The sequence below is a fragment of the Thermobia domestica genome, chromosome 4 (genome assembly GCF_964235325.1).
Source record: "Thermobia domestica chromosome 4, izTheDome1.hap1.1, whole genome shotgun sequence".
NCBI classification, from domain to species: domain Eukaryota; kingdom Metazoa; phylum Arthropoda; class Insecta; order Zygentoma; family Lepismatidae; genus Thermobia; species Thermobia domestica.
This window is the reverse complement of record NC_137457.1, coordinates 30,075,815-30,089,691: the sequence shown is the minus strand read 5'-3', so window position 1 is coordinate 30,089,691 and position 13,877 is coordinate 30,075,815. Positions and strand designations below refer to the sequence as shown.

Genomic DNA, 13,877 nt, shown 5'->3' with positions numbered 1-13,877 from the left:
ATTTGGGCAAATATAGGTAAACAGTTTTCAGTGCACAGATCAACAGTAACAACAGAAGAAACATCTAATTTAATACCTTTAATTCTTACCCAGGCTACAGAATATATCACAGGATTCGATGTCAGAAAAAACTTGTTTCAGCAAACTAGTGATGATAGTTCCCACTTTTCGCTTTTTTTCACAAATGAAAGAGCACACAGGTTTATTTTTTAAAATCATGTCGTTCAATATTAGTTGGTTTTTCATTGCAATTGTTTTGCATATGTTCACACGGCTCGAAGACGCCCTGGCAGCAATTTTAGAAATTTTATGTTTGGCCTCAAACCTCATTGTCCACACTTGGGTCAAAGGTCCAAACTTAAGAAGCATACTAGGATAGTGTAAAAGAAAATGGAATTTTGGTTTTAGCGAACTTTTAGTAAGGTTGCAATATGTCTCATTAAGATCTGTTATTAAATATGTCAGTTGCTCAGACGTATCATTATAAACCCTCTTATTTAACAATCTATCCAAAATTCTACGTAACGCTGTATACAAATTCCACACTTCATTCTTTCTTGGAACATAATAGCCAAAAAGTAAACCAAAATACCTAACTAATGTAACCATTTCAGAAGCAGACGTTCTAAGTTTCAAGTTTGATCCTTCCACTGTTAATGCATTCACAGGTTTGGACGAAGAATCCGGACCGTAATCAAAATTAAACAATCGAGCTTGTACAATATTCAATGGAACTAGTTTCGTCTCTTGAACTAAATAAGTAATAACAAAATTCATTACGTAACGACAACAACCTTCTAAGTAGTCATGTAAAATATCTACTCCTACATTATCAAAAAGTTTAAATCCATTTAAATTAAGGAAAACACATTTCTCCTTGATACCTGTTCTCGACGTATCATTTAAGAGTAAATGTTGCTCATAATTTTCCATGCTCCTCAATGACGTTTTATCTTCATACAACATACTTTGCATCTGCTGTTTGCTACAAGTACAGATTCTACAGTAATAATTTGCCACAAAGTTCTCCACAAAACCCAATATGCCATTTAAGGCTAAATTATCGCCACATAAACACACAACATGAAACTTAATAGCTCCGCTGAAAACATCGGTGGCCACTGATACACCCGTATGGTTTAATTCATTGAGTATTTCAATTATTTTTTGGAAAACCATGTTGTTTCCAAATTTGTTTCTGTCAGATGAATGGAACAATGCGAGAAGGAAAATGTGATTCAAAAGGGAAGCGTAGTGAGTGGGGAGACAGGGCAACGACAAGTAAATTGCACCTAATTTATGAATAGTAGCATGACTACCAAGAGGATTCCCAATCTCAAAATCGTCGAAATACAGTATCATGGGAAGGTGAAGGTAATTTCCTTCACTTGTGTTCAGTACATCTTTCCAAATTTTCGCCTGCACAATGTTTTCTAAACAGATTGCATCATTTTCTAAATACTTTAAATATTGTAAGGTTTCAAATAAGACTTTATTAATTGAAAAAAAAATTTTGAAGAACAACATTGATAGGTATAAGCTGCATTGTACAAGGTATAGATACAAAACCGACACCATCTCCTGAACGTTTGGACTCCATACGTTGCCCAATTGTAATTTCTATGGGAGCAATGTAAGTTTCCAAACGTTCAAAGAATTGAAGACGTTTATATTCTGAACGAAGATCCGTTACACATGCAGCATGTGATGACAACACTTTTTCGAAGCATTCTTGAATGTATCTTGGAACATTATCTCTACCAACCATATTATAAAATTGGGTTTTAAGAATATTTTTTGAGGCATGTAAAAAATTATTCAAGTTTTCCACAATGAACTGAATTGTAGAACGAGGAATAAGTGGCATTGCATGCAGTGATGATACAAATTGTGCTATAGCGTTTTCTTTGGTTATTTCATGAACAAAATCTTGCGTGGGTGTAGAAGGGGTATCAGAAAGTACAATATTTAGGTTTGATTGGGAATCAATGACTGATGGGGACGAAGTACATGTTGAATGGACTAACTAAGTGTCTTTTAAGAGTAACTCCCGATGAAAAGAGGCGAAAGCACCTTCTTTCGCCGCAACGGAAATCCCTCGTACCAGTAGTTAACTTCCTGCAGTAAATTCTCATGTGCTTTATTAAGTTAGATACTACAGGGAATTTCTTCGCACATCCGTAACACGTATACATTTTATGTAATAGTTAAGAGGCAAAGATCCGCTAGTAAGTTCCTCACTGCTTGATTTATACGATCGAATTTTGTTTCTATGTTGTAAAATCCTCTCTGTATGACGAGCCAAATATCTGATGCTTCTTCTGGGTATTGAGCACCAACGGACTGAAAAATTTTGAAAGCAACATCTACAGCTTGGATTACACTGTGCATGGAATAATATGTGTGATCCACTACAACATACACTCCCTTCACTTCCGTAAGATTGTCACCAACAAATAACACAAGGGGCTGGAAAGACCGTCCAAGACGTTGAAGTTTGTTCCTTCGGGATTCAACGCACACCTGTACGTCATCTCCTGATGCAACTTGAGTTATGAATCCATCTCTTATTTCTGAGCGCGATGGTTTCCATGTTGTAAATCCTCTATTCCGTCTGCAGGGCGGAATTCCAATTATGTAAGGAATTAACAAAAGGGCCACTAGACTCCTTGAGTCAGGATCTTGATCTGAAAAGAACAACAGTAGTTATAATCGGGTCGTTCAGTGTGAAAGTAAACTAGAGCTAAATTATAATCGACACTTCTCTGAGTATTTCAGTTACCGGTAACTGACAAACATTGGTGATAACTAAGAGGGAACTAATTGAAAGAATTAAATAAAATCACTATTGAATGATGCGAAGAATTTCAGAAATACGAAGATAAGCGACCAGCTGATATTTACTGATAACACCAGTCATAGTAAAGAAAAATTACACGCTATTATGGTTGGATGTCGAAACATTTTCTCATTCTATTTTTTACCTACTATGACTAATATGGTTTTATTATTCAATGATTTCAAGCCAAGAGTTCCAATGAGTTATCTTAACACTTAATTAACGACTAGCTTCAAAATATATACCAGTGTATTGTTTAGGTCGAACTAAATCCTAGTATTATTTGACAATATTTCTAAGTCTATGAACATGTATGTGAAACTAAGCTATTTTATTGTAAAAGTGAAGGTTCACTAAGTTTTCTGTTTAATTTCAGTTCTCAGTCTCTTGATTGCATTACGAATTCAGCACATGCTAAATAGCTCATTATGAACATATGTCATCCCTAGTTTTACCTTTTAAAATCCATTCAATATCCAAGTTAGTACTTTCTAAATATATATAATTGTCCTTATTTTCTACTCTGCTGATCATGATCGTAAGTTTTCATATATGTTTTATTTACATTTTTGTTTAATGTTACACGGTAATGTTCATTAGGGTAAAAGACAGAACGACGGTAAACTAAAGTGAATGTTAAACTAAACTTTTTTGTGTGCTCTCACTGGGAATTGAACTCGAGACCACGTGCATCAAAGACGCACACACTAGTCACTAGATCAACGGAGAGGCTCTCGCCAAATGGTTTTGTGGTGAACAAACAGTGTGCGTGGGTTTTCTCGACTTCTCAAACAATTTTACCATTTTGTTCACCACCATTAGCACAGTCTCTTTTAGCCTTGGTGCATAACGTCGAGGCCAATATCAACAGTATTCCTTCAATCAACGAAATTTCATCTGGCATCCAAAGCCTTCCTTAGAATAGAAATAATGTGACAACGAATTTAATATAAGTTCCGTAATACAACAGAACGATTAAACAAATGCCATACAAATATGGAGCAGGAACATAATAAGTGTACATGATAAGGAATAATAACTTTCGCATTTTGTTTTAATTTAAGATGAAACTTCATTCCTTTTCAAAGAATGATAGTTACTGGTCTAGTTGGAAAACTAGTTTATACCGCTGTGGGCCTACCAGTACCTTACCCACTCCGTCTAAGAGAGGAATAATTTTTAAACTCTTGTAAAGTACCCAGAAACAAATATATTTCGTGCTTAGGGAGCCTTTCATGGAAGCCCTTGAACAAAAATAAATAAATAAATAAATAAAAATAAATAAAAATAAAAAAATACAAAATACTACCTACTTGTGATATGACCCACTTAAGCTGTATTAAAAATATGTAGTGTTAGGACAGAGTGGGTTCAGGTAACATGATTGTCTATGCTCGAAACGCAACTTTCAGAGATACTTCAAAATTCAAATTAAAATTGAATTTGCATTACCTCTAATTTGTCCTATGTAATTTGAAATTTGATGCTTTAATTCTGGATCCCTGGAAGTCTTTATGCGTTCTTCAGCGATATTGATGATTCTATCTCGTACTGCCACTATAGTACTGAAGAAACAGTTGTCCTTCTCTGGATAGAGGTACGAAAAATCGTGTAACAGCTGAAAAGAAAATTGTAAACATTAAAACACCAATGGAGAAAAAAAATAAGTACATATGTTCAACCAACAGCGATACATACACGTACCAGTTGGACAGTCTTACGATTAATTTTTGCAGCTATTTCACAAATATTTTTGTTTATTATTGTTAATCAATGAGATTGAAGGTAATATTTTGCAAGAAATTAATACTGTAAGAAATCCACCGACAGGTGCAATGTTGTAAGCCACAAACTTACCCGAGGATCAAACTAAGAACCCATGCACGAGAGTTAAGTACTACTGAGCCACCTAACCTAGCAACAAAACAAGTTTTAGTCTCAAGACCTGTAAAGCATTACAATCATTGAACATCTTAAAACTATTTTATTTACCTTGATTTGCAATGACTTAGTGCACTGACTATGGTTTAATTCACTTATTTCATATGTAATTAGCATAATATTTTCTATCGTTTTATGGTTTTATTGTATTCTATAGGTTTATATTCGTATCATTGAATTACACGACCAAGAGTTGTATTATTGATTTTAGTTCTAAGCACGTTATTAAAGATTATTATTATTATTAAACAAATTGAGTCACATTTATAAATTATTTATGTCAATTAAAATGTATTAAAATATATTATGGCACAAGTACATGGATTTTAGTTCTGTGTGTATGAAGTTATACTTCAGAATACATAAAGAAAATATACTTTTGTTATAATAGGTTAATAAATACCTAGTTCTAGTTATACCTCCAATGTGACAGTTGTGTCTCACTGGTTCGTGGAGGAATAGTTGTTAATGCAAGTCATTTCTTCATTGAATGGTTGAAGTCTCCTTTTTTGACGCTTTAATTTCAGGCTACGTCTAAAACTCCAACTCTCACAAATACAATGGAATTGGAAATGAACTCTAAGTAATTTCAGTAGAGACGAATGTTTCAAATTTCACTAATAGCTGAGAGAGGTTATTTTCATAATATCCTTGCAGGAAGCATTAGCAACGTTACGGATATTGTAAATGGGTTCTTGGCCTCTGTGATAATTTGACTACCTTATCACTAAATTCCGGAACACTTTGCGAAAGACATAGTATTACAGTCATGCAAGTTGTTTTAATCCAACAACTTTCGAAAAAAAATTACAGGAAATTAAATACTGTACAAGTATATGAGGAAGCATCAACAAGTTCGTACAATCACCTAGAATGACGAACTACAACCCCCCTTTTACATGCATTTTATAGTTAGGTCCACGTATGTGAACCATGAACATGGACTAGTTACAACTTTTTCCAGATAAATCTCTGAATGTGCGATGATTGGCAAGCTTGAAGCATGAAGCGTCATTAAATTCCTCCATCTGCAGGGGAAATCACGAAAGTAGATTCATGAAGAGAAGTCTGAGGATGAAACCCCATCCTATGAAAGGATCCAAGTGGAAACCAATTCCAAACTTACAAATGACCACCGCGGACGTCTGTAGATCTGGAAGACAATCTTTCATGAATGATGTCGCCTTGATAGAGAAAGTTGAGATAATGGAAGACCGGAGGATTACCATTGAAAATGTTCTGTGTGCATAGATATGGATTATGGGTCTACCTGAAATAATACTCACAACCAGCTGCATTTTCACGAAGTGTCAATACGATGAGTGCCACGACTGCTCATTCCAGAAGTGTTCGCGACGACGCTGCAAAGAAATGTTGCATCGCTGTGAGATGGATGAAGAGGACCTAGGCAGACTAATGGCAATTGACGAACGCTAGGTTTATCTTTATGATCCACAAGCAAAGGAAATGAGCAAACAATGGAAACACCCCTCCTTCCAACCCTTAAAAAGACAACACAGAAGTCGACCGCCAAAGTGATGCTTTTAGTTTTCTGAGACTGAAGGGGTCATCACGAAGATTACCTACGACAGGGACTAACTATTACCTATTATTCCCATCTCCTGACTAAGTCACGAGAGGAATTGAAGAAACGTCGTGGAGTGGCCACACAAGGGGTTCTACTGTTGGCAGACAATGTACCAGCTCGTGTCCATGAAGGCAGTGGAATTAGGATATGAAAGGTTGACCCACCAAAGTGACCTTTCTCTTCTCACAAATGAAGCATCCACTCAGAGAATGTTATTTTGACAGTAGGAAAGACGTTATTTCTGAGGAACTATGGTTTCAAAGCCAAACTGCAGACTTTTACAAAACAGGCTTACGAAAAGTGCAGAACCGCTGGCAAAAATGTGTCGCTAGGCACAGTGACTATGTAGAAAGGTACTAATACAATCCTTGTTGCAGTTCTCCTAAGTGGATTTCTTTTAGGTGATTAGGTGATTGCAGTTCTCCTGAGTGAATTTTGACACCCCCTCGGCACGCAGAAACAGGGATAAAGAGTTCAATAATGTCTTACAATAGGTAAACGTTTACGTGACAGCTTTCACCTTGACAAGGCATATTGGTGTGCCGCGACACACTAGTTGCTGAACACTGCTCTAGAAGAATTTAGAATCGTATAATCATCGTATTTTGATAAACATCTTAAATGCTGAGAGTTGGGGACGCCCAATATTGATTAATTTCTCATATATAAACGTACAACACTTACTAATTGAAATCCTTGAGGTTGTTTTAGAGCAGGATATTTGTTAAAATAGTCCACGACAGTTCCTGCACAATCTTCGACTTCCCGCATGCGATTGAGGACTGTGTCGTTCCAATTTATTTCAACTAGTGCCCATGGATCGATACTGTTCTGAAGCCACTGAACTTTTTCATCCACAATCGGCTCATCTACAAAAGAAAATACACAGTATCAATGACTAAAATATAAAGATAAGGAACTGTACGCAGGGGCGTCATTTCAGATTTCGCTTGAGGGGGGCAAGAGCACCATGGAGATAAGATTTTCACGTTTTGTACTAGTATATCAGTAGACAATCGATTAAAGTATATGTATTCCTCAAACTCTTGGGGGGGGGGGCAATTGCCCCCTCCTGCCCTCCCTAAATGACGCCCCTGTTGGTCAGGTTCTTAAATTGCTATTTAAAATTATTAAAAATACGCAAAATTAGAAGTCAACAAGGAAAAAGATGTAACATCGAATTTACTTTACGCTACTGCAACTTTTTTTTTTTTTTTTTTTTTTTTTTTGTGGTAGTAGACTAGATAAACAGGCCCTCGGATTTTCGGTTGAAATCTGATCACATTGTGTTCGTGAGGTCCCAAATAGTGTTTTCAGAAAACTTCAGACCTCCGATACTTCAAAAAGGCGAAAAAAATACGTTATAATTTGCAACATGTGCAGGAACGTCATTTCAGATTTTGCTTGGGGGGGGGCAAGACCCCTTGATATAAGTAAAATTTCGCGTATTTCACTGATTTACTACTATTTAATTGATAAAATCTATAGAAATCTCGAACTCAGGGGGGGGGGCAATTGCCCCTCCCTGCCCCCCCTAAATGACGCCCCTGACTGTACGGTCTACTGGAGTTGACTTTGGTATTTCAAATATTTCCAGTATTCTGACCGAAAAATGTTTAGAAAACTATGGTGAACCAAAACAACGTGAGTGCCACATACGACTGTATGCTATGGTATTGAATGGCCTGTAAAATGTTACACAAGCAGTCTTCTGTATGCTAATAGAAAAATCAAACTAGTGGACTAAAACAACAACCAGAAGAGTTTTCTGGACCTTTTTTCACTCAGAATGCCTTTCAATCCACTTTTTTGGTGTGTTGGTCCTCCAGTCCTCACAGCAAACTTTTCTCAGCTAGTTCACCGTATTACATATTTTTACAGTCTCATTACATTTGTACAGAAACAGTCAAGACCAACTAATTACAAATATCAGAGTAACGTGTTTAATGTTCACATTTAGGTGTGCTACTGTCTTGATACTGCAAAAATATTACATGAACGTAACTATATATAAAATAACTATTTGCTTTCTCGAACTAGCTAGGTTTCTGATTAGGTTACCAGTTATATCTATCACTACCTACACCCAGATGAAGGGGCTGCCATCTTGAAGCGTCTCAAAAGGAATTTTCCAATATTACACAATTTTCAATATATTTTCAGTATTTTCGTTATCGATATAAATTTCCAGTTGCTTTCCAGTATTGCAAGTATCAGTTAACACCCTGTATACTGTAGCTTGAAAACTGAAGAGGCCGCAGTGGCTCAGGGGTAGAGCATTCATCTGTGCGTGAGTCCCAAGTTCAACCAAGCTCGCGCCTAGTGGGCTTTGTGTTGAACAAACACTGAAGAGTTCTCCAGCTTCCTGCCACTTTCTTCACTTCATTTCATTCATTCTTATTAGTGCAGTCTCTCTTAGCCTATGACAACTGTGGAACGTAAAAAAAAGATTTCTGTTTTGAAGATTGCAGCCAAAAACTGAGCTGAACAACGAATTCTCTCAACCATCCGAAAAGCCTCATTAAACATCTTAGTACTACTAATTAAGCAGACGTTTATATCAGTTATGTCAAGTTTACAGAAAAGTACTGAAGTTAACATGTTTTCTATCAGGTATGCCCCAAAGCCCAGCGGCATATTATGTTGTACCTCTAAACATTGAACAGGGAAAAACCTATAGCACAAGTGAAGAACTAATCGATACTACTAACTACGTTCTAAATCCTGCCATTTAAATTATAAAAATGATTTTAGTCATTAACACAATGTTTATTTTGTGTGCTGTTATGCTAAAAAACACCATTTCTTACTTTCGAAAAATATTGTTTTTCCTGTAATTGATTAGTAGTGAGTAGTTAAAAGTGTAAAGCGAAATCCAGTAACTATTTATTGATCGAGTGATCCATATCTAGTCATATTTTCAGGTAGAGTGACATGCAAAGTTAGATGCCAAATCCGCCTGACTTGCTATTACAAGTTTATCAATCACTGTTTAGAGCTGAATTTTAATAAAGCATATTTCCCTACACCTGTAGATAATACGAAGTTTTAAAACTAATTTTATCGTACATCATTAGTTTAGATACGCCAGTAAAAGTAGTTTATGCAATAATTCACCTGAGTAGGCTTCACGGTATAAAAACCAGTAATACTGTACAGTACCCGTGGGTAAGAAGTTTGCATACGTGCCTCTGGCGTGGGAAATCCGGGTTCGATTTCTGGCGGAAGTTCGGATCCTACTTTAAACTGTAGGTCCAAGTCTCATATAGCCCCGCTGCTGAACGGTACGCTAAACTAAAATAAAACCAAAAAGCTCCAACTATACCTGGTTTGCACGTTCTATGATTTATCATGGAAGTCATTTATTCTTTAATATTTTAATGATTGGTGTAATATCATTAAGTACTCACTGCATGCAATTTAATAACATTTAGAATAAGTTCGCGTTTCTAATGTCTTGTTACCATGGGAAGATAATAGCTTAGTCATTTCGTTCAGTATGTATTCGTTGACAGAAAATAAGAGTATTAATATGTAAATCTAGTACCCAAAACCCATGCCCTTTTAAACTACAAGCTCTGTATGAGCCTTTCCAGGACTAATTATTATTTACCGGAGTTACTTTGGCAGACATCTGCTAACAAATTATCAGGGTTGCAAGACCTCAAAAATTATGGTGCAAAACTTTCACAGAGAAATGAAAAAAATATCAAGGAACGAACAGTTCTACACAAACACTAGAATTGAAAGCTACTATTCCTTGAATATCTAAATATAATCAGACTTCAAAATAATTGCAATGGGAAAGTAATATTATATTTAAAGGGAAAATACAAGTAATTCTTGATTTATCGTTATCTGCTCTGAGCCCTACAACGCAGCGCATTACCAAAATAGCTTAAAATCACACAACGAATATCACACTCTTATTTTCCAAAATATAAGAAAAATCGAAGGCGTGTCTCACATCGTAACGGCAAGGTAAGCATTATATTGAAAGAGAAAATACAAGAAATTCTGGTTTTCCTTATTTGCTCTGAATCCTACAACTCAGCGCATCACAAAAAAAAAAAAAAAAAAAAAAATCGTAAATCACACAATGGGTACCACACTCTTATTTTCCAAAATATAAGAAAAATTGAAGACGTGTCTCACATTGTAACGTCACGGCAAGCATTATATTGAAAGCGAAAATAAAAGTAATCCTGGCTTTTCGTTATCTGCTCTGAGTCCTACAACGCAGCGCATCACCAAAATAGCCCTAAATCACACAATGGATACCCCACTCTTATTTTCCAAAATATAAGAAAAATCGAAAGCGTGTCTCACATCGTAACGGCACGGTAAACATTATATTGAAACAGAAATTACCAGTAATTCTTCATATTTTGTTATCTGCTCTGAGCCCTACAACGCAGCGCATCACCAAAATAGCCCTAAATCACACAATGGGTACCACACTCTTATTTTCCAAAATATAAGAAAAATCGAAAGCGTGTCTCACATCGTAACGGCACGGTAAACATTATATTGAAACAGAAATTACAAGTAATTCTTGATATTTCGTTATCTGCTCTGAGCCCTACAACGCAGCGCATCACCAAAATAGCCCTAAATCACACAATGGGTACCACACTCTTATTTTCCAAAATATAAGAAAAATCGAAAGCGTGTCTCACATCGTAACGGCACGGTAAACATTATATTGAAACAGAAATTACAAGTAATTCTTGAAATTTCGTTATCTGCTCTGAGCCCTACAACGCAGCGCATCACCAAAATAGCCCTAAATCACACAATGGATACCACACTCTTATTTTCCAAAATATAAGAAAAATCGAAAGCGTGTCTCACATCGTACGGCACGGTAAACATTATATTGAAACAGAAATTACAAGTAATTCTTGATATTTTGTTATCTGCTCTGAGCCCTACAACGCAGCGCATCACCAAAATAGCCCTAAATCACACAATGGGTACCACACTCTTATTTTCCAAAATATAAGAAAAATCGAAAGCGTGTCTCACATCGTAACGGCACGGTAAACATTATATTGAAACAGAAATTACAAGTAATTCTTGATATTTCGTTATCTGCTCTGAGCCCTACAATGCAGCGCATCACCAAAATAGCACTAAATCACACAATGGGTACCACACTCTTATTTTCCAAAATATAAGAAAAATCGAAAGCGTGTCTCACATCGTAACGGCACGGTAAACATTATATTGAAACAGAAATTACAAGTAATTCTTGATATTTCGTTATCTGCTCTGAGCCCTACAACGCAGCGCATCAACAAAATAGCACTAAATCACACAATGGGTACCACACTCTTATTTTCCAAAATATAAGAAAAATCGAAAGCGTGTCTCACATCGTAACGGCACGGTAAACATTATATTGAAACAGAAATTAGAAGTAATTCTTGATATTTCGTTATCTGTTCTGAGCCCTACAACGCAGCGCATCACCAAAATAGCCCTAAATCACACAATGGGTACCACACTCTTATTTTCCAAAATATAAGAAAAATCAAAAGCGTGTCTCACATCGTAACGGCACGGTAAACATTATATTGAAAGAGAAAATACGAGTAATTCTTGATATTTCGCTATCTCCTCTGAACCCAACAACGCAGCGCATCATCAAAATAGCCCTAAATCACACAATGGGTACCACACTCTATTTTTTCAAAATATAAGAAAAATCGAAGGCGTGTCTCACATCGTAACGGCACGGTAAACATTATGTTTAAAGAGAAAATACAAGTAACTCTGGTTTTTCCTTATCAGCTGTGAATCCTAGAACTCAGCGTATCACCAAATTGGACAAAAATCACACAATAGGTACCACACTCTTATTTTCCAAAATATAAGAAAAATCGAATGCGTGCCTCACATCGTAATGGCACGGTAAACATTATATTGAAAGAGAAAATACAAGTAATTCTAGGTTTTTCGTTATCTGCTCTGAGCCCTACAACGCAGCACATCACCAAAATAGCCCTAAATCACAAAATGGGTACCATACTCTTATTTTCCAATATATAAGAAAAATCGAAGACGTGTCTCACATCGTAACGGTACGGTAAGCATTATATAGAAAGGGAAAATAAAAGTAATCCTGGATTCTTCGTTTTCTACTCTGAGCGCTACAACGCAACGCATGAAAAAAATAGCACTAAATCACGAAATGGGTACCACACTCTTATTTTCCAAAATATAAGAAAAATCGAAAGCGTGTCTCACTTCGTAACGGCACGGTAAACATTATATTGAAACAGAAATTACAAGTAATTCTTGATATTTCGTTATCTGCTCTGAGCCCTACAACGCAGCGCATCACCAAAATAGCCCTAAATCACAAAATGGGTACCATACTCTTTTTTTGCAAAATATAAGAAAAATCGAAGACGTGTCTCACTTCGTAACGGCACGGTAAACATTATATTGAAACAGAAATTACAAGTAATTCTTGATATTTCGTTATCTGCTCTGAGCCCTACAACACAGCGCATCACCAAAATAGCACTAAATCACGAAATGGGTACCACACTCTTATTTTCCAAAATATAAGAAAAATCGAAAGCGTGTCTCACTTCGTAACGGCACGGTAAACATTATATTGAAACAGAAATTACAAGTAATTCTTGATATTTCGTTATCTGCTCTGAGCCCTACAACGCAGCGCATCACCAAAATAGCCCTAAATCACAAAATGGGTACCATACTCTTTTTTTGCAAAATATAAGAAAAATCGAAGACGTGTCTCACTTCGTAACGGCACGGTAAACATTATATTGAAACAGAAATTACAAGTAATTCTTGATATTTCGTTATCTGCTCTGAGCCCTACAACGCAGCGCATCACCAAAATAGCACTAAATCAAAAAATGGGTACCATACTCTTTTTTTGCAAAATATAAGAAAAATCGAAAGCGTGTCTCACTTCGTAACGGCACGGTAAACATTATATTGAAACAGAAATTACAAGTAATTCTTGATATTTCGTTATCTGCTCTGAGCCCTACAACGCAGCGCATCACCAAAAATAGCCCTAAATCACACAATGGGTACCACACTCTTATTTTCCAAAATATAAGAAAAATCGAAAGCGTGTCTCACATCGTAACGGCACGGTGAACATTATATTGAAACAGAAATTACAAGTAATTCTTGATATTTCGTTATCTGCTCTGAGCCCTACAACGCAGCGCATCACCAAAATAGCCCTAAATCACAAAATGGGTACCATACTCTTTTTTTGCAAAATATAAGAAAAATCGAAGACGTGTCTCACTTCGTAACGGCACGGTAAACATTATATTGAAACAGAAATTACAAGTAATTCTTGATATTTCGTTATCTGCTCTGAGCCCTACAACGCAGCGCATCACCAAAATAGCACTAAATCACGAAATGGGTACCACACTCTTATTTTCCAAAATATAAGAAAAATCGAAAGCGTGTCTCACTTCGTAACGGCACGGTAAACATTATATTGAA

At 36.1% G+C, this 13,877-nt stretch overlaps 1 protein-coding gene across 1 annotated transcript in view; it reads right to left on the bottom strand.

The window, feature by feature from the left end:
• Nucleotides 1-2,124: 2,124 nt before the first annotated feature.
• Nucleotides 2,125-13,877, bottom strand: part of LOC145683804 (uncharacterized) — a 28,324-nt gene continuing 16,571 nt past the window's right edge. Inside the window, exons 2-4 of the mRNA XM_081755394.1 lie at nt 7,053-7,237; nt 4,292-4,457; nt 2,125-2,687 (exon numbers count right to left, since the gene is read on the bottom strand). Coding sequence (XP_081611520.1) covers nt 2,197-2,687; nt 4,292-4,457; nt 7,053-7,139 — 744 coding nt within the window. The 5' untranslated portion in view covers nt 7,140-7,237 and the 3' untranslated portion in view covers nt 2,125-2,196. The remainder of the gene's footprint in view (nt 2,688-4,291; nt 4,458-7,052; nt 7,238-13,877) is intronic.